At 39.4% G+C, this 25,644-nt stretch overlaps 1 protein-coding gene across 3 annotated transcripts in view; it reads right to left on the reverse strand.

The window, feature by feature from the left end:
• The window catches only part of LOC145996919 (calcineurin-binding protein cabin-1-like), a 108,793-nt gene that overhangs the window by 20,309 nt on the left and 62,840 nt on the right, over positions 1–25,644 (reverse strand). For all 3 annotated transcript variants that reach the window (XM_083133504.1, XM_083133498.1, XM_083133492.1), the window contains exons 25-28: positions 9,467–9,627; positions 6,703–6,850; positions 4,202–5,630; positions 3,623–3,858 (exon numbers count right to left, since the gene is read on the reverse strand). In XM_083133504.1, the coding sequence (XP_082989630.1) occupies positions 3,623–3,858; positions 4,202–5,630; positions 6,703–6,850; positions 9,467–9,627 (1,974 nt within the window). The remainder of the gene's footprint in view (positions 1–3,622; positions 3,859–4,201; positions 5,631–6,702; positions 6,851–9,466; positions 9,628–25,644) is intronic.

A 25,644-nucleotide genomic window follows, 5' to 3' on the forward strand; every position in this document is an offset into this window, starting at 1 on the left:
CCTGGTGCAAATTCTCAGAAATGTGGCTGTAAAAAGTGTAGGAAGCATTTTTGAGGAAAAGCGGGCAAACAACATTTTCTGAATGTAATTGATGTGCTGATTGCGAATATTTTGTTTGCCACTCTCGATTTTGATGTTATGTGCTTCAAATCGCTAAAAAAAAAAAATGGCGGGCATACGAAATGAGTTCCTATTAACTTTTGAAGGAGCAGAAACAAAATAGTAATCTTGGTGTCAAACATTATGTTTTTGGGTATGCTGAATCCAAATATTATGTTTTCTAATCTGAAATTTTAAGCTATGTGCTCCAAATCGCTAAAAAACAAAATGGCGGTCATACGAAATGAGCTCCAAATAACGTTTGAAGGAGCAGAAACAAAATAGTGATCTTGGTGTCAAACATTATGTTTTTGGGTATGCTGAATCTAAATATTATGTTTTCTAATCAGACATTTTTTAAAATTGTTGTAGTTTTTTTCCTCTTTTTTAAACAAAAGAACCACAAAAATGACTAAACCTATAATATATTTTTCTTTTTTACTTTATTTCAGAATGATAGAAACATAGAACCATGGTTCCACTTATAAATTTGAAAAGGCCTTCACCTGTGAGCCATCATCTTAAGATGTTTCTTATCAGTTCCTCCAGAACATTGCCACAAACAAAGCATTTAGCTACTTCAGATATTAAACATACTCTCCTCAAAGCTGAAACACTGGGCCAAGTAAAGCTAGACACCTTCGTGAAGGAAAGGATGATGGCCCCTGGTAAAAGTCACACACAAGTCAAGTTAAGTGATCCTCTACATAAGTCAAATGCAAAGACCTTTAAGTCCCTCTATGAAGTTAGATTGGTAGTAAGTGGCAAGGAAACCATTTTGAAAACTAACAGGAATATTCTCCAGCGCCTCGTAACTGCCTATGAGGCAGGTCGTAATGTGGATCTAAATCGCATTTTGTGTCATTAACTAATGCCAATTCCAATCTCCCTTGCCAACACAAACGGAAGTCTGAGAACAGGAAGCAAAGCCATTCTAGCTGATGTGATGACCAAGGATGTAATTTGTCCACCTGATATATCAATTCCGTCTGCGTCATGCCTTATAATAGATGGTCAAGCATTAGTTGTTGCACTTGGAAAGCCTGCAGGAGTTTTTAAACTTTGGTCAACTGGCAGATGTATTTCTTATCCTTGTTCTTTCTATGGGAAGAAGCTTTAAGAGGATTGATGTCACCTTTGATCGGTATAACGCAACTTCAAGCAAGGCTGGAACAAGGGATAGGCGCTTGAAATATGCTCATTTAGTAAGGAGAGTAATAGAAAATGGATCCATGCCAATCCCCAACAAATTCAGTGACTTCCTTGCTAACTCAGAGTATAAAAAAGATTTGGCCTGTTTTCTCTCTAATCATTTGATCAACAATGCTCCTGAAGACAAAATATTTGTGGTTTCCGGTGGATTTCAGGAGGAGGATGACGTACAAACAAACAATCGTGATTTGTCTATTGAAGGATTATACCCGGTGGAGGCACAAGTGGTTCGGATCCCACTTTAAACTGTAGGTCCAGTCCCGATTAGCCTTACTGTGCATAAAGTGGACTTAAAACACCAACTCAAATCAAAAATGAAATCTATTGAAGGTTTGCAGGCAAACCACGAAGAGGCGGACACGCACATTGTACTTCACTGTCTTCATTCTGGTGCTGATAACATTGTTGTCTCAGCACGTGATGCAGATGTTTTAGTGCAATTGGTAGCGTTATTTCACAAGATTAGATGTACGAAATTGTGGTTGCGAGCAGGAACATAAAAAAAAATACATTCCAGTACATGAAGTCAGGCGGAAGCTTTCATTTACAGATCCTGTCTTCGAAACTCTCATCCCATTCCATGCCATAACAGGATGCGACACAGTATCCTACATTGCTGGGATCAGTAAGAAGACAGCATGGAAAATATTTAACACTAATAATAATGATCTACTAAATCTTGGTGTTGACGCACTGAAACAAGAAACAGCACGCAAGGCAGAGAAGTTCATATGCAAGTTGTATGGTGTACCGGAGGCAAGCAGCTGTGATGAAGCCAGAGTAAAGCTGTTCAGCAAAGGAAAAACATCACAAGCACTGCCCCACACTACCGATGCTCTGTGGTTACATGTACAACGGGCCCACTATCAGGCCATGGTGTGGAGGCAGTCGGTCATACCAAAACCTGTGTTACCACCACCTACTGTCTTGGGATAAAAAATGGTTGATGGACAGCTCGTTCCAAAAATTCAATCGCTGCCACCAATTCCACAACCCTGCTACGACATTGTCACCTGTGGATGTTTGGGTGATTGTACATCCGCTAGGTGTTCCTGCAGGAAAAGCCAGCTTGTATGTTCTGCAGCTTGAAAATGTGCAGATACTGGCACTAAGGAGTGCATGAATATCCGTGACTAGAAAAATGTTATACTATTTTTGTAGGCAAAATAAGGTTGAATAAGAATAACGTGCGGATTTATCATACACTGGTACTGTTAATATTTCAATATGGTCTTATGCCTTGAATAATATTATTATTTTGCATCTTTACTTTAGCAATGTTCTATATATTTTTCTGTATTAAAAACCTCCTGTTACACTGTTTTATTCCCAGTTCAAAAGTATGGATACGAAACATTGCATTTATGCACGTAGCCGCCATTTTGTTTTTTAGCGATTTTGAACAAACAGCTTAAAATTTCAGATTAGAAAACATAATATTTGGATTCAGCATACCCAAAAAAATAATGTTTGACACCAAGATCTCTATTTTGTTTCTGCTCCTTCAAAACTTAATAGGAACTCATTTCGTATTGCCGCCATTTTGTTTTTTAGCGATTTGGAGCACATAGCTTAAAATTTCAGATTAGAAAACATAATATTTGGATTCAGCATACCCAAAAACATAATATTTGACACCAAGATCACTATTTTGTTTCTGCTCCTTCAAAAGTTAATAGGAACTCATTTCGTATAGCCGCCATTTTGTTTTTTAGCGATTTGGAGCACATAGCTTAAAATTTCAGATTAGAAAACATAATATTTGGATTCAGCATACAAAAAAACATAATATTTGACACCAAGATCACTATTTTGTTTCTGCTCCTTCAAAAGTTAATAGGAACTCATTTCATATGGCCGCCATTTTGTTTCTTAGCGATTTGAAGCATATAACACCAAAATCGAGAGTGGCAAACAAAATATTCGTAATCAGCACAACAAATACATTCAGAAAATGTTGTTTGCCCGCTTTTCCTCAAAAATGCTTCTTACAGTCAGAATTTTCGAAAATTGTCCCAGTCTATAAGGATTAGAAGTGGATATGTGTCGATCTGATTCCAAATACAGCTCTTCAGAGGAGTTTATTTAAACAAAACCGGAAACCACATTTTTTGGAGTTACGTTCCTCTAGTTCTCATATGATGAAATATTCTGAATAACTTTAAAATTGTTCCAACTTTCAGGTATCAATATCTGTGGTAAATGGTATTGTGGCAAATATTTGCTCAGCCTTAATTCTACATATTCATTTTTAAAGAAAAGATACTCAAATAGCAAGTTTTAACCTACAATGAACAACCACCATACTTACATTGAAGAAATTGCTTCCTCTTCGGTCAGCAAACAAACCAGGCAGAGACTGAGCACTGGATGCAGTGGTACCAGGTTTGGGCCCAAGGAGAAGCACCCAACATTTCTGAACGTCTCGGTGGAAGTTAGAACGAAAGTAATAATGCGTTATACGATATAAGCTCTTGTAATGCTGAGGAAACCTCAGCACACATTCTTCCAAAGCCTTGATGCATTTCATTATGAGGTGGTGGTGGTCTGCAAAAAATTAAAAATAATTAACTTCTAGTGAATATCAGCACCAGAAACAGCCAATGCAAAAGATTACACTGAAGTGGCTACATGAAATAACTTTTCAGTATGTTATAACAAAAGGTTAACATCATCATGTTTGTTTTACAAGTATCCTTTAAATAACTGAGACAAAATTAAAACACTCATGGGACTTCAAGAATTGAAGGTTAAAAATTAGTTATGAGTTTTGAACAGCTTAGAAGTATCTAAAATCTGAATATATGACACAGAAGATTATTTACAAATATTACAAAGAGTTATGATTGTCCACATACACAATCTTATCAACAATTCATCACATTCTTACCTATAATCACTTTTTCGGCATTCCTTTCTTTCTTCTCACTTTTCTCTGCCTGTTTCTTCTCTTTTGTTTCCTTTTCATCAGATTTTTTTCCTTCCACTTTTTTAGCTTCTTCTTTATCTTCCTTATTCTGTGAACCCTTCTTTGAAGCATCATCAATTTCTGCTTCTTTCTTCTTGTCTTCTTTTTCGCCCTTGGCAGTACCTGCGACAGGAACTTCAACAACAGTCTCTTTAGATTTGTTCTCCTCTTCCGATTCATCGCTGGAATCTGAGTTGCTGGATGATTCACTGGAGAGCTCACTTCCACTAGTGGACGTTGAGCTCACACCAGTTGTCTCCGAGGTGCTTGTAATTGAAGTGGTTGTAGTTACGGAAGTGGTGCTTTCTTGAGAGCTTCTGCGACAAGTTGCAGCACCTGATGAATTCAACGCATCAGATTCAGTTTTGTCTTTATTTTCTTCATGCGGAGTGCTGGTTTTCTTTGCAGGTTCGCTTCTTGGAGCATCTGCTTCCATGCTAGAGTTAAGAAGTATCTCCTGCCCTTTCATGAGATCGCTTGTCACGGCATTTTCCATCGAGCTTGCATCCTTCTTGGTTTCTGTTAACGTGTTGACTTCCAATTTAACCGTTTCGTCAGATTTTTGTGGCTTTTTATCATCAGATTTCTTGCTCTCAAGTTGAGATTTTTCATCTTCCTTGGACAGAGCTTTCTGTTCATTTTCTGCTCGAGATTTGTCAACCTCCTCAAGTGGCAACGTTTTTTCGTTCTTAGGTTCGTCTGCCTTCTCAGACTGGCATTTATCATCAGTTTCTGACTGAGAACTTGCTTCATTTCCAGACTCCAGTTCCTCAGCAGTCCCAGCAACTTTCTCCTCTTCCACGATCTGAGTATTCTCCTCTCCGTGCTCCGACGCATCTTTCCCAGACTCGTTTTTCTCAGCCTCTTCTCGCTTAGAAACTGCATCATCTTGAGGCTGTGTTTTATCACCTTGTACTTTCTGAGAATCTACTTCCATACTTGAGTCAGCATCTTTACTTGTCTTTGCCTGAGTTTCCTCTACCTTTTCTTCTTGACTACTTTTAGTGCATGGCACTTTTCCTTCCTTACTGTCCGTTATTTCTTCTTCACCACTTTTAGTGCATGGCACTTTTCCTCCCTTACTGTCCGTTATGTCTGAATCAGAATCTGTAACTTCGCTTGACGAAATAACTATAATGACATTTGATTCTTCATCAGTAGAGGAATCTAGTTCAATTGTTGAGTTTAAGGTATGTTTTTCTTTATCTTCAGATTTCTTGCTTCTAACACTTTGAGGTGCAGAAAACTTGTGATCCTCCTCCTTTGTCGACTTGGAACACTCCTCAACATTGCTTAATAAAAAATCAAGGGTGTGTCTAACATCTTGCAAAAGATTATCTGCTGCTTCCTCCTGAAAATTAATAAATAAATACTTTTACTGGGGCTAATCAAGTTAAGTGCACCATGAAGGATACACGTAAAATTAGTTTTTGTGTAAAAACGAGTTAGAATTTTTGCTTTTGCTGGACTACAACTTTCAATCTCACTACTGCCAGTACGTTTGATTGTCTACATAATTAATTTTGTATCTACAAAAAAAGGTTCTTAACATTTGAAACAATTATATTTATTAGTCTGAAATATTAGTTTAGAAAATATAAACTTAAGATATAAAAAAATACAAAAACAGATTTATAATATATAATAGTATTAATAATATATAATTATATATAATAAATGCCTGAAGAACAGGGCAGATGATCTTCCAAAGTATCAACAAATTAAGTCAGACTTAAAACTATTCAAGTAGTACATATATTCAAATAAACTATTTTTACTGGGAATGGACTAATGTGAGATATTTGCCTAATAATACAAAATTTACTAATACTGATAAAAAGCTCAGTGGTCTAGTCAGTAGGCAATCTGACTGTCACGTGGGAGACCTGGGTTCGATTCCCAGGGTGAGTGATCTAAGGTCGGATTTTTTTTTAGCCTTGTTCCCACATAAAGCGGCTCTGTGGCTCCCCAGCCTCAAACCAATGGGTACCTGGGGGCAACCCTGGGGGGTTAAGTTGCCAGAGCATGGTACACAACCTCCAAAATGGCAGAGATCAAGAATGTGTGAAGCCCTGCCCTCCACATCCCCTAAATGGCATCATGACACAGTGCTATATGTACGGGGAACTTTACCATGAACTACCTGACTAAGTAAATATGTGAATGGAATAGGTTTTAGCTTAGAAAAACAAACTCTATATGAATTGTATCTTTAGATCAATAACAACAAAATGACAGAATTCTGCATGAACTTAAAAGCTATTTGTAGAAATATCATCTAAAAAAATTACCAGCACTTTTACTGAAAAACCAATCAGTTGATACTGATCAAGTATCAATTAGTATGTGTCATCCTTGTTTTAACTAGGCCCACTTTCTCTTCACATATAGAATAGGTATAAAATAAATTAAAATCAACTTACATGATCTGACATTAAGCAAATCTTTTTCTCCTCTGGACCCTCAGAATTATCTTCGGTAAATGCTTCAGATGAGGTTCGTTTTGACTTTTCATCAACAGTTTCGTCACTGTTGTTGGCTTTCAGTGTTAAATTCTCTTCATTTTTTCCACTGAAATGTAAGAGTTGAATTTGCTAAATTAGTTTTATTTAGCCACAATGATGATAGTTAAAATGGACATATATTCAATTTCTGTCCAACACACAATACAGGGATAAGCTCCTGAACTGAAAATTGAGAATAGGACACAAAAAGAAAATCATGATGGATGCGGTAAATGCAGATTAAAATACTTACGTGAAATCGTGTATTTCTGCGTTGCACACTTTAATGGTTATATCCTATTAATTTCGAAGACTCTCTGTTTTCACTCACTAAGGGTACGGCATCTGGAGCAGAGATAGTACTGCGTCACGGCTTTGTATGTTCCCGGGCAGTGGTAGTGCAATTTCTCCTGTTTGGCGATGCTGGCATGTGTATCCTGGTTTGAGTTATCTGCTATGCTTTCTGTGCTTTCTGTTGTCAGGTGGCGCTGCCAGATGGTGGTTGGGGGGGGGGGGGAGGAACAAGGTCGTGCTGCTTGGTGTGATGCATGCCAGCACCACCAAATGGGAGAAATTGGAACTACCACCACCCTGGAACAAACAAAGCAGTGATGCGGTACCATCTTCATTCCAGATGCCGTACTCTTAGTGAATGAAGATAAGAGAGTCTTCGAAATTAATAGGATATAACCATTAAATTGTGCAACGCAGAAATACGAAATTTAAAAATTTCATGAATGTAAAATATGTTGTTAAAAACTTTCTTACTCGTTTTTTTTTTTTAAAATCTAATAGTCATAGTTTCCTTAATGGGGGGAGTTATAGTTTCGCACCTGTCGTGCATTTACGGTTTTACATTTTCCCGCATTATACATTCAATATTCATTGTCCCAATAGAGCAAAATGCTATAAAATTTTCCTCGATTTTACATTTTCCCACATTTTAAATTTTTTTTCAGCTTGGTCCCTTGGAAAATGTAAAATTGAGGTTCCACTGTATTTCAGAATTGTCTGAATAGGCACTGCATCTAAAAAAAAAAAAAAATGGGCATATGCAAGAGTATGAATTTCTCCCCATGTTGCAAGTGGAAGGGATTTTTAATGTTGATTATTAAGTTAGACATGATGTTTGAAAAATATGATGAATAAGAATTTTCAGAACCCCATGCATTCCTTATGGGGAATCAACTTTAACTTACGGCTAATCAAATGGAAGTTTCGACTTTTCCGCCTGTCAATTACATCTCAAAATCTCTTTTAATATATTTTTCTATACCATCCGAAGTTTGATGTTCCCAAGAGAACAAATAAAAATAATACTCCCATGAGCACAATGCATTTCTCCTTGCCTTCTACAGCCATCATGGCAGAGTTGCCAAACCTGATGTGCATAAAAGAGCTAAATTTCAACTTAAATGGAGTTAAAACTGACTTTCAAGGAGCTAGATTTACGAAGGCTGTATAAAGTGCCTCTTAGGGTATTTTTATGCGTCAAAGAGGTGGGTGTCCTGATATTACTGTATACTTTAAAGTAATGACAATTTATTCTTAGTTTTCACCATCTAGATCCAGCAGCATCACCCATCTCAATAATCCAACGATGGTCATATGAAATCGAAAATAAGGTATTCCCGGATAACAATATTATGTCATCTTCACATCAGACACAGCGCTATAAAAAAGTAGGTGGGGAGGTAAGAGGGGGTGGGGCAACACAGCTAATATAAGGTCGCATGCAAAATATATACATAGCAATGTGGGCCAGAGCCTGTGATGGCATCATAGTGGGGGGGATGGGGCGTGGGTGCCCCAGTTCACAGCCAAACAAGTGCACAAAAGAGCCTGATCCGGCTCCAAAAGAGCTAAGTTTGCTTCAGTGCCGCACAGGGAGGAGTGGGGAAGAGCCTCGTGGAAACTGTTCCTCATGCTCTTAACAAGAATTAAAACTACGCTATCCCTGAGGATAAAATTTCAATACCCTAGATCAAAGTTGAGGCTGTAAATGGGAACTTCGCACACATACAAGGACAAACACAGGACAACACAACCTCATAGTAGATTATACTGCATGGAATTTCTGTCGGTGAGTCTCGCTTCAAAGGTGATGAGAAGAAAATTCCACAGGTAAATGTTCGGTCACTGCTGAGGTGAGCAAGGTTCTATTGCAGAATAAAGACAGAAAGAGAGATAGCATTGATCAGAAAAAAGGTCGGAGTAGATCAAGAGCAGAGCGGACAGAGAGAGAGGTTCGAGACATTACATGCATGGACAGGGTAAGTTCCATCTTTCCTTCTGTATTAAGCTGCGCTGTCATTCTCAAACACTATATTAGGCCTATAAATGTATTTAATTTTGATCTGGTCAGGTCCATGACTCAATCACAGTCCTTGGGAGGAGGAGACTTGTGTTAGCGAGTGCTATTGGGGCTGTGACATGAGGTGGAGATGTGGGGCAAATGGGTCCAGGCACCAAAGCCTCCTTGGCCTGCCGTTACCGGAGTGTACTACATGCACATGAGGATGACTTTTGGGTGCCTTCTCAGGACACTCCTCCTACATCAAAGTAAAAAAAAAGAAGGGTGCTTGGGGAATAAATGAAAACGCAAGTACAATTACATAGAGCTTGTGAATAGAATACCCCAAACAAGACACCTAGAACAATTACAAGTAAATGCAAAACTTACCCCTCAGCTTCTTTGCTCACTTTCCCTTGGCAGGTGACAAACGGACTTTCGGCTGCTTCTTTCAAGTACTTTTCAAATGTTTCACTCAACTCCTTACTCAGGGGTTTACCTTCGTATTGCTCAAGGCACTTAAGAATACAGGCATGAATCCTGTAGTGAACCTGGAAAAAAAAAAGCAAAAATATTACCAAAAAATTATGCAAAAGAAAAATATACATAACTAAGAGTAGAGTTAAAACATGAAGAAATACTTATTGATAGAGGCATGTATATTTCATTTTCGATGTGCAACGTCTGTTCAGAACGTCTGTAAAGCTACACATTGTTAGGGCCACTTAATTATGCCAGCTGTATTTTGGGTGCAAATCTTTATATTATACCATGACTAATTATCTTCAGGGGGTTGGGTTCTTTTTAGAAAGGAAACCAAACAGCGAACCTTCCAATGGAGACAGTTAATAAGATTATATTATATCTTATCTCTTTACATGAAAATTATACGTAGTTGAGACTACATGAGAATATATTCATATACAGAAGGTCAGTCCACGTTTATGGAAACGATTTTGTAACACCTGCACTAGGGTGTAAAGCCATGCTTCCACCAGCGGTTGGGGCCTCCCCATGGCGCAGTGGTAGCGTCATTGCCTTGTAATCAAGTGGTCCCGGGTTCGATACCCGGTGGAGGCACAAGTGGTTCGGATCCCACTTTAAACTGTAGGTCCAGTCCCGATTAGCCTTACTGTGCATAAAGTGGACTTAAAACAGCAAATCAAACCAAACCAAATCCACCAGCGGTTGTGCTCGATATGACAACCCTGACTATAGGCAATAGCCCGACACCTCCTCCATTGGAGGAGGCTTTTGTTCAGAGAAGTCTGATCAAGTTTGGACCACTCCTCCTGGCACACTTTCCACAAGCCATTGAATGTGCGTGGGCGACATAAGGAAATTGCTCGCTTCAAACACCCAAAGGCTTTTTCCATTGGTGCAGAGTCAGGAGACTTGACAGGGATGTCAGAATATAGGATAGCACGGATACCAGTGTCAAGCGCTTGGCGGGCCATGTATACAACAGTTGTTCGAGCCATATGGCTGGATGCTTTGTCTTGATGAATGAAGACCTTCGACACCTCAGCACCATATAAAGATGGAATATCCTGCCGGTATAATGGATCCAGAAAGTGCTGTTGATAGTACGCTGCGATTACAGCGACCTTGGTGGACGTTCCAAATCGTTTCCATAAACATGGACCGACCTTCTGTAGAAGTAATCAAACTTTTACATAAATTTCAATTGCTCTTTTCTTGATTCCAGTTCTTATTTGTTTGCTGTCACTTTCACATTCAAAATCTATTGTTTATTCTCCCTTTATACACTTGTGCAGACTTCCTTCTGGATCTGGACTTAAGCTTTCTTCTGGATCTGGGCTTGGACATCCTTCTCAGACTTATCTTCTTATATCACAAATCTTTTGCTTTATTAATTGTCTTATTCGTGTCGACTTTCCACTAAATTCCAGAAAGTTTTGCCTTTTATTTTCCCAATACTAATATCAAGTCCAATCTAGTAACCCACCTTGGGGCGTCAATTGGAATGCACCACCACTAATAAATACAACAAAGAGTAGACTTGGTGCCAAATGATTGTGACGTGCAGCCAAAAGGTGCTGTGGGCCAAGACTGGAACACGCTGCCACTAATGTAATCAAAACTTCCACAAAAGGGATCATAGTAATCCAACGAATCCAAGATTTGTTAGGAGACACAAATTTATATCGGTACTTTCACTTCTTTAAATTTGTTATCTATTTACATATGAGTACATGTTTCATTTCACAAGTATTCTTATTAATTTATTATCTTTATATCTTTTCTTTATTATCTTATACCATATTCTATTATTGTCCATCTTCCTAATTTACTTTGGTGCTTATTTACACTGTCATTCATGTATATTACAGCAAATCTTCTGTCTTGCATACCTTGTGATGCTCTGTTTAACATTCATAATCACTCACATGCATCAGATTCATTGGGTACGTAACAGATGGAAACATGAATTTGAAACACTACTGTAATCAGGCCCGTACCCAGGATTTTTTTGAGGGGGCCAGACCCATAGGAGAATTTTAAAGAAATTTTCTCTCATATTATGCACTGTATGTATGTATATATATATATATCAGGGTGGCTACAAACAAGCAGAAATTAAATTCCCTGACTTTTCCAGGTTTTCCAGGACAAAATTTACATTTTTCCCTGACAATTACAAACTAAACTACATCGATGTTTTTGCAAATGGAAATAATAAACTCATACAGATCCACGTATGGTTTTGCTAAGTACCAATATTATCTTCTATTAAATTGACTTAATTTCTCTATTCTCTATGATTTAAATTCAAACTGCAAAATAGTGAATTTGGAAAATTATTACAATTCACAAGCTAAGGAAGGATTATGGAATTTTGTCATACGCAGTAAGTTTTAAAATAAAATACTTGATTATTTTTAAAGTTAAGACTAAATGAGATAAGAGTGAAGAGTGAATGATAAGAAATACAATTTGTAATTTATCAGTCTCCCTATACATTCTCGGTATTATATGTTGATATTTCCACTGAGGTTTGGAACCCTCTGCTTGCAAAAACTATGAGTGCGGACTCATTTTTCGATGCATAAAGCTACTTCTCTCTTGTCTGTAACGCAAACAACTCTTGCATATAAGTGAAACAACTGAATCGAACAAAAGAAAGTGTCATATTTCCTTACATTATCGATGGGATTTCTGCTTCAATACAGTATATCCAAGTGAAGTGCTGTGAAACTGACAACATGCAGTTATACCATTAATACTGACGAAAAGGGTATGTAAGTATTAGAAATTTAACGCATGGAATTTATAGAATTGCATTGTATAGGTACCTGATTTACTTAAACCAACACATTAAAACAGGAAAACACTAATAATAAAAGCTTTTGAAAGTTCATATACGAGGGGCATCCTGAAATAGCTCCAATGGTGCCTGTATGCAGCACTAGTGGCCGGAGAGCGACACACACAAATGCAGGCAGGAAGAAGTGGCATGTAGCTGTAATCTGGTACAGTTGCAATGCAGCCGGTTTAGGACAGTTCTAGGTTAAAGATTGCAGCTCTCATAAAGTCTCCCACCGACTGTGATGTAGCCTACATTGCACGCTCAGAATTTGGGACAGAGCCACCAGCAATCGTGTGAGTTGTACAGACCGGACGTTGTGAGTGATAGTACGGTCAGACGATGGTGCAGACAATTCATAAAAGGCCAATCGAATGTGCACAACCCCATACAGCTGAGTACACACGGTCCCTTTGCATCACTTAAGGTGAGAGATCTTAGACCACTCCCTGTACAGCCCTGGCCTTGAATGTACTGACTTTTATCTCATTGTTCAACTGAAGAGGTTTCTGGCAGGACAAGGATTTGACAGCTACACTGCGGTAGACATAGTTCCAGTCCTTGCTGTCAGACACATATACCATGGGCATACAAAATTTAGTGCCATGCTACGACACAAGCCAGAACAACGGTGGTGATTATGCCGAAAATTAGGTTAGGACTCACTGTTACTAATGCAATAAATTACAACTGATATTCTTGTTTTATTTATGCCTAATCGGTAGGGACCTTGATATTTTGTTATTTTTTTTCAAATTGGTGTATTTTCTTTTTTTATTTTTTACTATACGGTGTTATTTTCCCCAAAATTCACATTTTCATTTTAGTGCATTTTCTGGCAAATATCTGAAATTATACCTTCATGATGTTTTTAAACTACTGTTTAATTGTAAGTCACATGGCTTACGCCTCTTCGCGAGAGTTTGATATCTTGAAAGTTATTTTCCATACCCCTTTATTAATTTTAGGCCGCGGTGGCTCAGTCGGTAACGCGTCTGACTACCATGCTAAAGGTCCCGGGTTCGATCCCCGCCCGTTTCAAATCCGGGAACTTTTCTAACGATGGAAGCGGCCCCGGCGCCCACCCAGCATCGAATAACATGGGTACCTGGGGGAAACACTGGGGGGTAAAGGCGGTCAGGGGCGTGATGCTGATCACATCACCCCCACTCACGACCGGATCAAGAAAGTGTGGGGCGTTACCCCCACACCCCCTAGACGCCTTCATGGCGTGGTGCTATGCACAGGGGAGAACTTTACTTTTTTACTTTTTTTTTTTACTTTATTAATTTTAAGGTAAGGATTTTAGATAATGGAATTTTGGTGTGGAGTTAGGGCCCCACACTTTCTTGATCACGGCTGAAGGTGGGGCTGATGTGATCAGCACCACACTACTGGCTACCTTTATCCCTCAAAGTTTTCTCAAGGTACCAGCTTCATATGATGCTGGGTGGGCGCCGGAGCAGTTTGAATAGGTGGAAAACATCCCGGTTCTCCCCCGCAGGGGATCGACCCCGGGTCTCTCGCATAGTAGTCAGAGGCCCTAAGAACTGAGCTCCATTATTACTCGCCAATAGTGCGCACTTAGCTTGGTAATTCAAAACATATCTCGTGCGACAAATACTGAAGATGTGGCTCCCGTGTGACGGTAGATACGCACTCGATCTCCTGTTAGAACCCTGCCACTTTGCTCTGTGATGTAAATGGTTTTGATAGAAGTTGAAAAAATCGTGGGAAATAAATGATTTAATGTGGCTGTCGGAATTATTCCATGTACGTATAACTCTATAGTTTACTCTTGAGTAAAATGTTGGAAAACTTGCATGTTCTATGTACACAAACATGGCCTAGAAAAGACAAGGATGTTAGATTTCATGGAATTTTTCGTTGTTTTAGGACATTTCTTTTTAAAAAAAATCGCTAAAAACGCCAACAATTCGCATTTTTTTGCCAAATTCACATTATTTCGATATTTCGAACGGCCGAAAAATGTGTCCAGACATCACTGCACATTCCTAAACATAATTTCGCAGCAATTATCATTTTTCACGGTTTTGGCGTTTGCGAAAAATTGGAAATTACTTTCTGGCCACCCCTCGTATAAATCAGTAGATGGAAAGTGAAAATTTAGCAGGGCTGGCAAAGAAAAGTCAATTCCTGAAGGAAGTGATTTGCTGTTATGAATGAATGATTCGAGTAAATATGATATTAAAATATTTACGTATTTATTATTAGTATTTTATTTCATAATATTGGACATTAACTTCACTAAGTGAGAGATTTAAGACCATCTCTCTCGATTTTAAACAGACAGGACAGAGAGTGGCGTTAATTTCATTGCAATACTAATGTTGCAGTAAATTTTCGGTTGGGAGCATGCACTTGCCAATTTTTATAACGTTCACCAATGCAGTTGTTTTTTTGTACTTTATCGTGATAGTATTCAATATATATCCCGTTTGGTTGGATTCTTCTTGATATCTAAGAATAATGCAATGTCATTGTAAACGTATGTTAACTTGCGCGAAACCAGTAATGCGTCAGGATGATGAAAGAAAACCTTCGTAAGCACTGCTACATTCAATAAGGTGAAGTGAGCCAGAAGAGTAACAAAATTCCAGCAGCATATTTGCAGTCTAAAGCTCTTCTTGTTTATGCATGCGATTTTTGTTGGATGTTGCAGTCCATGCAATTTCTGTCGCATGTTGTAGTGACATACTATGCCGGGTGGTGATATTCAACAAAAATTGTATGTATCAATGGAACCTATTTGTTTCCATGATCCTTCAGTTTGCCCAACAAAATGCCTTACTACGACGTCCGACAACTATCGGACGGCGCCACCCACTCTTATTCCCTCCATCTGTTAACAAGTCCCCTTACTACTCCCATACGGACAAGAAAAAATGTTAATTCAATGCATTTTCCACGTAATATTTAGAGGCTTAACCTTTGCTCCCCCGATGATACCATAATCAGAGTAAGGTCGTACTGGCCCGATGATACCATATGGTATCATGGTGCTGATTACGAAATGAATGTGCTTTTTGGACCTTCATACTCTTATGTTTGGGTGGAAACTCTTGACACAGGTCTGGAGAAAGCCTGGGAAATTCATATTGATGACCAACCTCCCCCCTCTCCGCAACATATCTATGCCACATTTTCGAACAGAGTTTCACATTTTGGCTCATTATTCAACTTGTATGGCACCCAGGAACATGAAACATGTTTCAATCTCTTTGGAAACGTTCATTCTTTGAAGAGAATACTAAGCTTTGCACCTTCTCCCCAAAATAGCGGGAGAAGAGGGGGTAAAATCCAGATTTATGTTTTTTTCTTTTCATTTAAATTCGGTAGTCGCTGCCCCCAAACCCCCTTTCCTCGGTTCGGCGTTCTGAATTGCACACGGTTGCATGCTCTGATGTTTTAGCTGCAAAACAAACCTTATCCGAAGTAGATTGCTCCCATAGTGCCCAAGTTATAACAATTTTCCTCCAAAAATGCATATTACCTATTTTTCGTAAAAAACAGTTTCACATTTTGGCTTATTATTCAACCTGTATGGCGCCCAAGAACCTGAAACATGTTTCATTCTCTTGAGAAATGTCAATTCTTTGAATATAATGTAGCAAACTCCAAAATTTTTGTTTTTTCCATTGAAATTCAGGGGTCACCCCCCCAAACCCCCCTTCCTCGGTTCGGCATTCTGAATTGTACACGGTTGCATGTTATGATGTTTTATCTGCAAAATAAAAAAATATCCGAAGTAGATTGCTCCCTTAGTGCCCGAGTTATAACAATTTTCCTCCAAAAATGCAAATTACCTATTTTTCGTAAAACAAAAATCACATTTTGGCTTATTATTCAACTTGTATGGCACCCAAGAACATAAAACATGTTTCATTCTGTTGAGAAATGTCCATTCTTTGAAAAGAATACTAAAGTTTGCACCTTCTCCCCAAAATAGCGGGAGAAGAGGGGGCAAACTCCAGATTTTTGTTTTTTTTCCATTGAAATTCAGGCAACGTGCCCCCCAAGCCCCCTTTCCTCGGTTCAGCGTTCTAAATTGTACACCGTTGCATGCGCTGATGTTTTAGCTGCAAAACAAAAGTTATCCGAAGTAGATTGCTCCCATAGTGCCCGAGTTATAACAATTTTCGTCAAAAGAGTGTTCGAAGTCAATGAAGACGAAATTCCCTGACATTTCCCTGACTTTTTTTGACACTTCAAATTCCCTGACTTTTCCCGGTTTTCCAGGTTTTCCAGGTCTGTCGCCACCCTGATATATATATAGTTGACCTATCCTCCGAGCACCTCAAAAGAATTCAGGAATTCATCCACACCCGCGGCCTGCCTGAAGGCCTGACAGCTCCTACCACAGAAAAAAGTAACATCCCTACCTCACCCCACCTTCCCTCCCAACCCATCCCATCCCATCCCTCCCTCCCAACCCATCCCACCCACCAGAGGCGTAGTGCCCACGTAAAGCTTGTAAGTCCACCTTACAAGTCGAAATTATTGAAGAAAACATATTTCATTTCCGTATTTATCGCTTGAACGCACATAGCAATATCAGACTGCAAGTATAACTTTTAACGAAACAATTGAGGACTTGTTTTGATTCGAGTTGTTTCTCTGTAAGGCTTCTTGAGAGGACTTATGTGTGGGTGAATGGAAGAAATGATTTGGACTCGCCCATGGCGGGTGTGTTTGCTTACCTAGTACCTTCTCAACCAAAGACAGGGCACCCCGATTCTCAGGCACTGTAAGGCGCATTGGCAGTGGGTGCTTACTGACGAGAATTTCTGTCCCCAGGCAGGCAGACCTTACGCTGGCATGGTTGCCACTGCGTCTGACTCATATGTTTGCCACGGTCGGAAGAGAACCAAGAAAATAGACTCCCGTGTTGTTTCAACAATGCTTGGCAGAAGGTGTAACTAACAAAACGGGTGTCATTTTAAATGTGTAAACTAACTATTAAGCTCACAAAGAAATGGTTTAATGTTGGATATTATCTTCATTAGAAACAAAGAAGTTAAAAGATAAAAGAGGAATGTCTGGCAATCCTAGACCCGGCAGCACCCGCAAAGTTTGGTGCGTGCATCCCAGTTGCCCCTAATGTTAAAAGCATACGCGTAATACTTAGCATTATGATTTACAGATTTTTTTACCTTTTCCTTTCATTAAGTTGCTTGATATGCTTTTCAAAATGTGTGAAAATATCGTAACCATGATAATAAGTAATATTCTCGAATGCATTTGCATTTGCAAATTGTAGCCTATGCATTTCCCACAAATGGCTTTTTTAGTGAAAGAAAAAGAATAATAATAATAAAAATATGACATGACCTTTCCAGAAGAAGAGTTTGTGTCCTTAACTAAGCTGTATGTGAAATTTGTCAATTGCTACCAGTTGAAAGTTGAGCTACAGGCAATTTATTCTGAAGCCGAATATCGAGTAAAGAGTGTGTTTGAACTTCATGAGTACTTGCGTACTACCCATTTGAATGAAGCTGTTGAGTGTACAAACTAACAGAATTGTTCCTCACTGTTCCTGCCTCAAGCTCGTTGGTGGAAAGGTCGTTTTCTGCACTGAAGAGGATTCATACATTTCAACGCAGCACACAGACTCAGGCAAGGAAATCTGACTTGGGGACTTATATCCATTGAAAAGGAGCTGCTAAAGACATTGACCAGAAACTCTCGATTCTATGACGACTTGATTGAGGTGTTCAGACTAAAGGATCGACGGATCGAGTTACAGTAAAAATGAGAATTTTCAGTAAGTAATACATATGTTATTATTGTTAACATATAGAGTTAACATTTTGTGTTTGAAATTGAGTATGCCAATACATGACTTACATTCAAATAGATTCTATTTAGCTAAAATATCTTTGGGTTTTCTTTATCCAATATTCAGGTCAGGTTTATCTATTCAGGTCATGTTTATCTAAGGAAGCCTTACACATTTCATAGCATCATGCTACGCCACTACCACCCACTTACAGTTTTCGACGAGCCTGGTGACGAAACAGTGTTGCTTTTCTACACATCGCTTCTTCTTCGATGGGGACCTGGCAACTCTGCAGGGCCCTAACTTCCGGTTCCGTCTCTTTCTTCTCACACCGAGGATGATTCTGAATTTTTCCACTGTCTAGTGAGTGTTCACTTTCTCCTTCTTTTTATTTAGCCCTTTTGGCTCTCCTTGCTTTATTCCATTTTTTTTCCACTTTGGTATGAATCCTTTCGTGTATAACTCCCTTCAACTGAACAGCCTGCGATCACTTATTGTTTCCTACACCAAAGCTACATCCCATGCATGCTTCTTGCACTCCTGTTTGATATTAGGCCTAACACCCAAAAACCTTGCACCCAAACTGCCTTTTTCCACCATGCCCCCAAGCATAAAACCAACAATTTTCCACTAGCGAGAAATTTCGCTATTGAACTGACCCACGCCATGTACCGATCCCAGCTAAGTCGCGCACGAGAACTGTCTATTTCTATTCAATACCTTACCAACATCCTGTTGCTGACCCCAGGTAACCACAATCACAAAATAGACTCCTTCTGGTACACTGCCCATTCCATCGCCAGTGACCTTAACACTCAACACCTCCAAAAACTCTCCAATCTCTGCCGTCTAGCTTTTCAGACTGGCTGCACTCTCCCCCTTCCACTTCTGCCCAATTTCAGTCCCAAACCAACATTTCTGCTATTACCCGACACCCCTTTACCATTGCCCTCCCCTCCCACAACACCACAAACCCCCCTGAAAACCAAATCTGCACCCCCTCACATCGCACCTTGGGAAACAACCAGACCATGGACAAACCCACCCCCACCAGATCTACGACCACCAATGACCCTAACCCACTCCAGAACAACCAGACTTTTACTCAATTTATCCAGCCATAAACTTAGCACTGATGAAATAGCTGTTTTATCCAAAGGCCTTACCTTATCCCCCACAACTCTCCGCAACCAATTCCGCCTGCTTTTTGACATACACACCTTTGATCGCAACCTCCAATAGCAACATTTCTGGGCCAAAAACCCCCCCACTCCAAACTACTACAAATGAAACCCACCAAAGCCTCCTTCAATATAGCCCCCCCCTCCTCCCAATATCCCCCCTGCCCACCAACCACTCCTTGGAAAGCTACATTACTGCCATCATTTCCACCACCTCTGACAGCTCATTCTTATATGACCTCCAGAACCAACCTAACCTCAACACCTCAAAACAGAAAGTTCTCGGAGATATCCGCAACAACCATAACATCAAAATCCTTCCAGCTGACAAGGGGTACACCACCGTGGTCTTGAATCCTCCAGATTACTTGGCGGAAGCCACCCACCAGCTGGCTGACCCCTCCACCTACAAACCCACCACAGTTAACCTATCCTCCGAACGCCCCAAAAAATCCAGGACTTCATTCACACCCACGGCCCGCCTAAAGGCCTGACAGCTCCTACCACAGAACACCACTCCTCCACCCACAACCTGGACTTCACTGTCGCCATCCATACCAACCAACCACCACAACATCCGTTTCAAGGACTGCTTCCGGGTAGCGATCATCCATCTCTTACCCCAACCAGCCAACACCTCTATTCGCAAAAGATGGGAGAGGGCTTATATATCGGCCATGAGTGCAACCACTCCACCTGGTCTGAACAAGGCAACCCAGTAACGTCCCCACCCCACCCCACCCTCCCTCCCTCCCAACCCAACCCATCCCACCCTTACCTTACCTTACCTTACCAACTGGCTCTACAGCTGTGGGCGAGCTTTGGCCTTCTGTACTATCAGTCTCCAAGCATCTCGGTCCAATATCTTCTCCCTCCATCCATGGACTCCCATTCTTTGTAGATCTTGTACGACACTATCCTACCATCTTAGTTTAAGTCTGCCTCTTTCTTGTGGAATACATTCTCTCATACATGGTTCTTCGTGGCATTCTATCCTTATCCATATGTTCTATGTGACCCATCCAACTAATTCTTCTGCCTTTAAAAATCTTACTATATCCTTTTGGTTCAAGATGGAATTTATCTCTTCATTGTTTCGACTTCTCCAAAAATCTCCATCCTTGATTGGTCCATATATTTTTCTGATTATTCTTCTTTCTGTTTTCCTTAATTGTTGTTTATCTTCTAAACTCATTGTCCATACCTCAGCACTGTAAGTTATTACCGGTCTTATAAGCATTTTGTAAATCAATAGTTTTGTACATCTGCTAATTAACTTGCTTTTTAGTAATTGTATATTGGCATAATATGATTTGTTCCCTGCGTTTATTCTTTCTCTAATTGTATCATGCATATTAATTGTTTTGGTCATTTATCGTCATTCCAAGATACTTGAAGTTTGTTACTGCTTCAAATTTCTTGTCATCTATTGTAAATTGGTGGTAACGTTTTTTACATTGTTTTGGTGTCAGTAGTATGAATTTGGTTTTGTTCATGTTTGTCTGTAACCAAATTCTATTTTCTGCTTTTTCTAATATTCTGCATGTTCTCTTTAATTCTTCTTCTGTTCTGGATATTATAACTACGTCGTTGGCACATGTGTTAATTTGGCTAAGTTTCATAAATATTGTTCCTCTTTTGTCTATTTTGCTTATTATTCCATGTAGTGCTATGTTAAATAAGCATGTAAATAGTCCATCTCCTTGCTTTACTCCTGTGTTATATTCTGTTAGTTCACTCATATCGCTCCATATTTTGACCTTGAAATATGTGCATTGCAGTGTCATGTTCGTTAATCTAATCAATTTCTTAGGTATTTGTAATTCTGTCATAGTTTGCATTAATTTATGACTTTTAATACTATCAAAAGCATAGTTTTTCTTGTATGTACGCATTGTTTGCATTATAGAATTATTTTCTGTACTTTACGGTTATTACAAGCATAAGAAAACAGTTTTTCTTTGTGACGTTTCAGGAGAAAAAAAGCTCCAATCATCAGATATTTATTTTCATTTTGACTAAAGATACAGTTATAACAATGGTTAGTAATTTTTTAAACAAAAAGAATCTGTTATATAATGGATGTTGTCAATGTTACATTGTTGTAATACAGCAACTTAACAGTGAAAAAAAGCAGTCTGTTTTATTTTTATTTCAGATATTTAAAAAAATTATGAATCCCAAATATCATCAGGTAATTCAAATTCATAATTGTTGTCACAAAGTCTCTTGATGTTTTCTGTTACATTAAATTTTAAAGATGGTGACTTACTCCATTTGTGAAAAAGAAAACACCATACTGGATCTATGTGACCATTTTCATTATTTAATTTATTCCAGTGTTCTTCTGCAATGAATGAAGCTTCCCAGACATTCAACTCTGTGTTTCCTGTTAATCTTTTTAAAACCCTTATCTTTTTAATCAAATGCTTCTCTTCGATGATATGTGTTGACAAACCTGTTCTTGGGTTTAGATTTATAATGTCCAAATCGTGTTCGTTCAAAAGCACTATGAAAGTCTATGAATAACATGTAGAGATTTGTATTATGTTCATAATGTTTTTCCATTATTTGTCTTGTTGTGAATAATTGATCTATGATGCTTCTTCCTTGTCTAAAGCCTGTTTGGTATTTTCCTATTATGTTTTCTGTTATTGCTGTTAATCTTCTATGTATAATGCTAGTCAATATTTTGTATGTTGTATTAAGTAACATGATACCTCTATAATTACTACATTCTGTTTTGTCACCTTTCTTGTGTATTGGGCACAATATTCCATTATTCCATGCTTCTGGTATGTGTTGTTCTTGCCAGATTTGTTTTATTAGTTTGTATATTTCTTCTATCATATTTGGTCCAGAATATTTTAGTATTTCTGCTGTTATTTCATCTTCTCCTGGTGATTTATTGTTTTTTTATTATCTTCTCAACTTCTTCTCTTGTTGGTGTTCCTTCTGTGTTATGTTTGTCATTATCTTCTGTTTGTTCTTCTCTATACATTTCATTGTATAGTTGTTCTTGGAAGTGTTCTGTCCATCTTTCTAGTACGCCTTCTTTGTCTCCTATTATTTCCCCATTGCTCCTTTTACATCCTCTCTCTTTGGGTTGATATCCCATATTTATTCTCTTTATTGTTGCATAGTACTTTCTAATCTCTGACTGTCAACTAAGTTATTCTATTTCTTGGATATTCTTTCTTATCCATTCTTTTTTCATTTTCTTACATAAGTTATTTGCCTGTTGCCTTAGTTCTTTGTATTTTTACAATTACTTCTTGTTTCTCTTTGCAGAATTTTTTTGGTTAATTATTTGCTGACATTCTTTATCAAACCACTCTTTCTTCCTTGATGTTTTCTCTTTGCCTATTACTTCTTCTGCAGCTTCTGTTAACACTTTTTTAATTCCTTTCCACTTTCCTTCTATTGTTTCTTCTTGAGTATTTCGTTGACACTTATTTTTAATTGCTGCTTGATAATTAATCTTATTTTCTTGATTGTCAAATTTTGTATAGTTCCATTATGTTCTTCGTATGTTCTGTTTGGTTGGGTTATTGCTTAATCTTGCTCTTAGTTTAATTTTTACAAGAAAATGGTCTGAATCACAGTTTGGTCCTCTTTGGCTTCTTACATCTATGATTGTTGAGGAGTCTCTCTTATCTATTAAAACATGATCTATTTGATTTACCGTATCATCATCTGGTGATTTCCATGTGCCCAAATGTATCTTCTTATGTGGAAAGTAGGTGCTTTTAATTACCAACCTATTTCTTATTGCAAATTGTGTTAGAAGTAAGTCATTTTCATTACTGTTTTTGTGTAGGGAATGGTTACCAATTATATCTGTGTCACTATTTCTCAAACCTATTTTTGCGTAGTAATCACCTGCAATTATTATGATATCATAGTTTGCTATATTTTCTATTGTTCTTTCTGGTTGATCATAGAAGTGTTCTTTTTCTACGTCTTTTTTTCATTAGTTGCAGCAAGTACTGACAGTATACTAATATTTTGGAATTTACCCTTGATTCTTATTTTACATATCCTCTCATTAATTGGTTCGAATGATAATACTCCTTAGTTTTTTTTTGTTATTATAAACCCTGTTCCCTATTGTCCTGTTTTCACTGTTGTTCCGCTATAGTATACACTGTAATCTTTTTTGTCTATTTTACCATGCCCTTGCCATCTGATCTCTTGCAGTGCTACAATATCAATTTTGCATTGTGTGATTACATTGGCTATTTCTTGCATTTTACCTGGTATTAACATTGTTCGGACGTTCCACCCATTCAACCCAATCACAGTTTTCAATGAGCCTGGTGACGAAACAGTGTTGTTTCTTTTTCACTATGCACCGCTGCTTCTTCGATCAGTGTTGCCAGAAACAGTTGATAGATAACAAAAAGTACTTTAACCAGTGTTTACTGTAAGGTGGGTGGATAGTTTCAGGGAGGAGAGGAAAAGGTTACTGGTTGGCTAGGTTGAGTCCGGGGGGTATAGTGGCGTCCATGCCTGCTATATAGGCCCTTTTCCATCCCCTGCGGAAAGATGTGTCAGGGTGGGGGGGGAATGGATGATGGCAACACAGAAGCAGTTATTGAAGGTGGTGTTATGGCTGTTGGTGTGGATGGCATCTGTGAAATCGGAGTTTTGGGTGGAGGAATGGTGATTATTGATCCTTAGGTTCAAGAGGGTGGAGGTTTCGCCTAAGTAGAAGTTGCCGTGGATTTGGCAGATGAGTGTGTAAATTAGGTTGGATGAGTGGCAGGTGGCCTTAGGGTGAACTCACCTGCCGCTGAGGGGAAGAGGTGTGGGGGAGGTGATAAGTATGGGCCAGGTCTTGCATCTGGGTTTGTTGCACCTGTGAGCTGGGTGAGTGGTGTGGAAGGGGTGGAAGTGATGGAAGTGGTGTGGAAGGGGTGGGGGTGTTTCGGACCAAAATGTTTTGGAGGTTGGCGGGGAGGGGCGATGGAAGACAACCCTTGGTTTATCCCGAAAGATGTCCCTGGTGTCAGGATCACTGTGCAGGATAGGGAGGAGGGAGTGGAGGGTATGTCTGATATTTATATATATATCAAAGAAGGAGAAAGGAAACACTCAACAGACAGTTTTAAAAAATCGAATTTTCGCTAGCTTAATCGTAGCATCTTCAGAGTAGGAAGAAAGAGACGGAACCGGAAGTTGGAGAACAGCTGAGTTGCCAGGTCCCAATCGAAGAGGAAGCGGTGCATAGAATGGAAAACACACTGTTTCATCACCAGACTCATTGAAAACTGTGAATGGGTGGGACGGGCTGGGTTGGGGTAGCGTCAGATGAGGTGGGGAGTTACTGGGTGGCCTTGTTTAGGCCAGGTGGAGTGGTTGCACTCATGGCTGATATATAGGCCCTCTCCCATCTTTTGCGAACAGAGGTGTTGGCCGGTTGGGGTAAGAGATAGATGATCGCTACCCGGAAGCAGTCGTTGGAAGGGATATTGTGGTGGTTAGTAAGGACGGCGACTGTGAAGTCCAGGTTGTGGGTGGAGGAGCGGAGGTTATTGATGCGGAGGTTGACGGCAGTTGATGTTTGATGTTGATGTTTGGAGCATGTGAGCGTGTGAGAGGTAATGAGGATGGGGCAGGTCTTGCACCTAGGGCAGTTGCATTTATGGGCAGGGGGGTGTTGGTTGTGTGGTGAAGGAGTGTTGTGGAGCAGGATGTTCTGGTGGTTGGGGGGGGGGGGGGTGAAAACTACTCTGGGTTTGTCGGGAAATATGTTTTTCGTTTCAGGATCACTGTGGAGAATGGGGAGAAGAGAGTGTAGTGTGTGCCTGATTTTGTTGAGGTGGGGATGATATTGGGTGATGAGTGCAGGTGGGTTGGTGGCAGCATATTTCTTGGTGGTAGTGGTGCGTGAAGCAGCTCGCGATATTTGTTTGGTGACTAGGATGGAGGGATATCCACAGTTGACCAGGGCTTGGTGTAGGCAGAGGTTTTAATTCTGGCGGGAGGTGGGTGAAGTGTTGAGGCACTGTCCCCTGAGGGCCAGGGAGAATGGAATGGCTTTTTTGGTGTGGAACGGGTGGGAGCTGGAGAAGTGTAGGTATTGCATGTGGTTGGTGCATTTTACGTGGATAGAGGTTGTCAGATGTCCTCCCATGATGTGCACGTCCACATCCAAGAAGATGATCTGGTTGGGGGAGTGCGTCCAGGTGAATTTTATGGAACGGAAGTGATTAAGTTGGTCCAGGAAAGCTGATAAGGATGGTTCTCCATGTGT

Source organism: Lepisma saccharinum, chromosome 1 (assembly GCF_977018435.1).
Source record: "Lepisma saccharinum chromosome 1, izLepSacc3.1, whole genome shotgun sequence".
NCBI lineage: Eukaryota > Metazoa > Arthropoda > Insecta > Zygentoma > Lepismatidae > Lepisma > Lepisma saccharinum.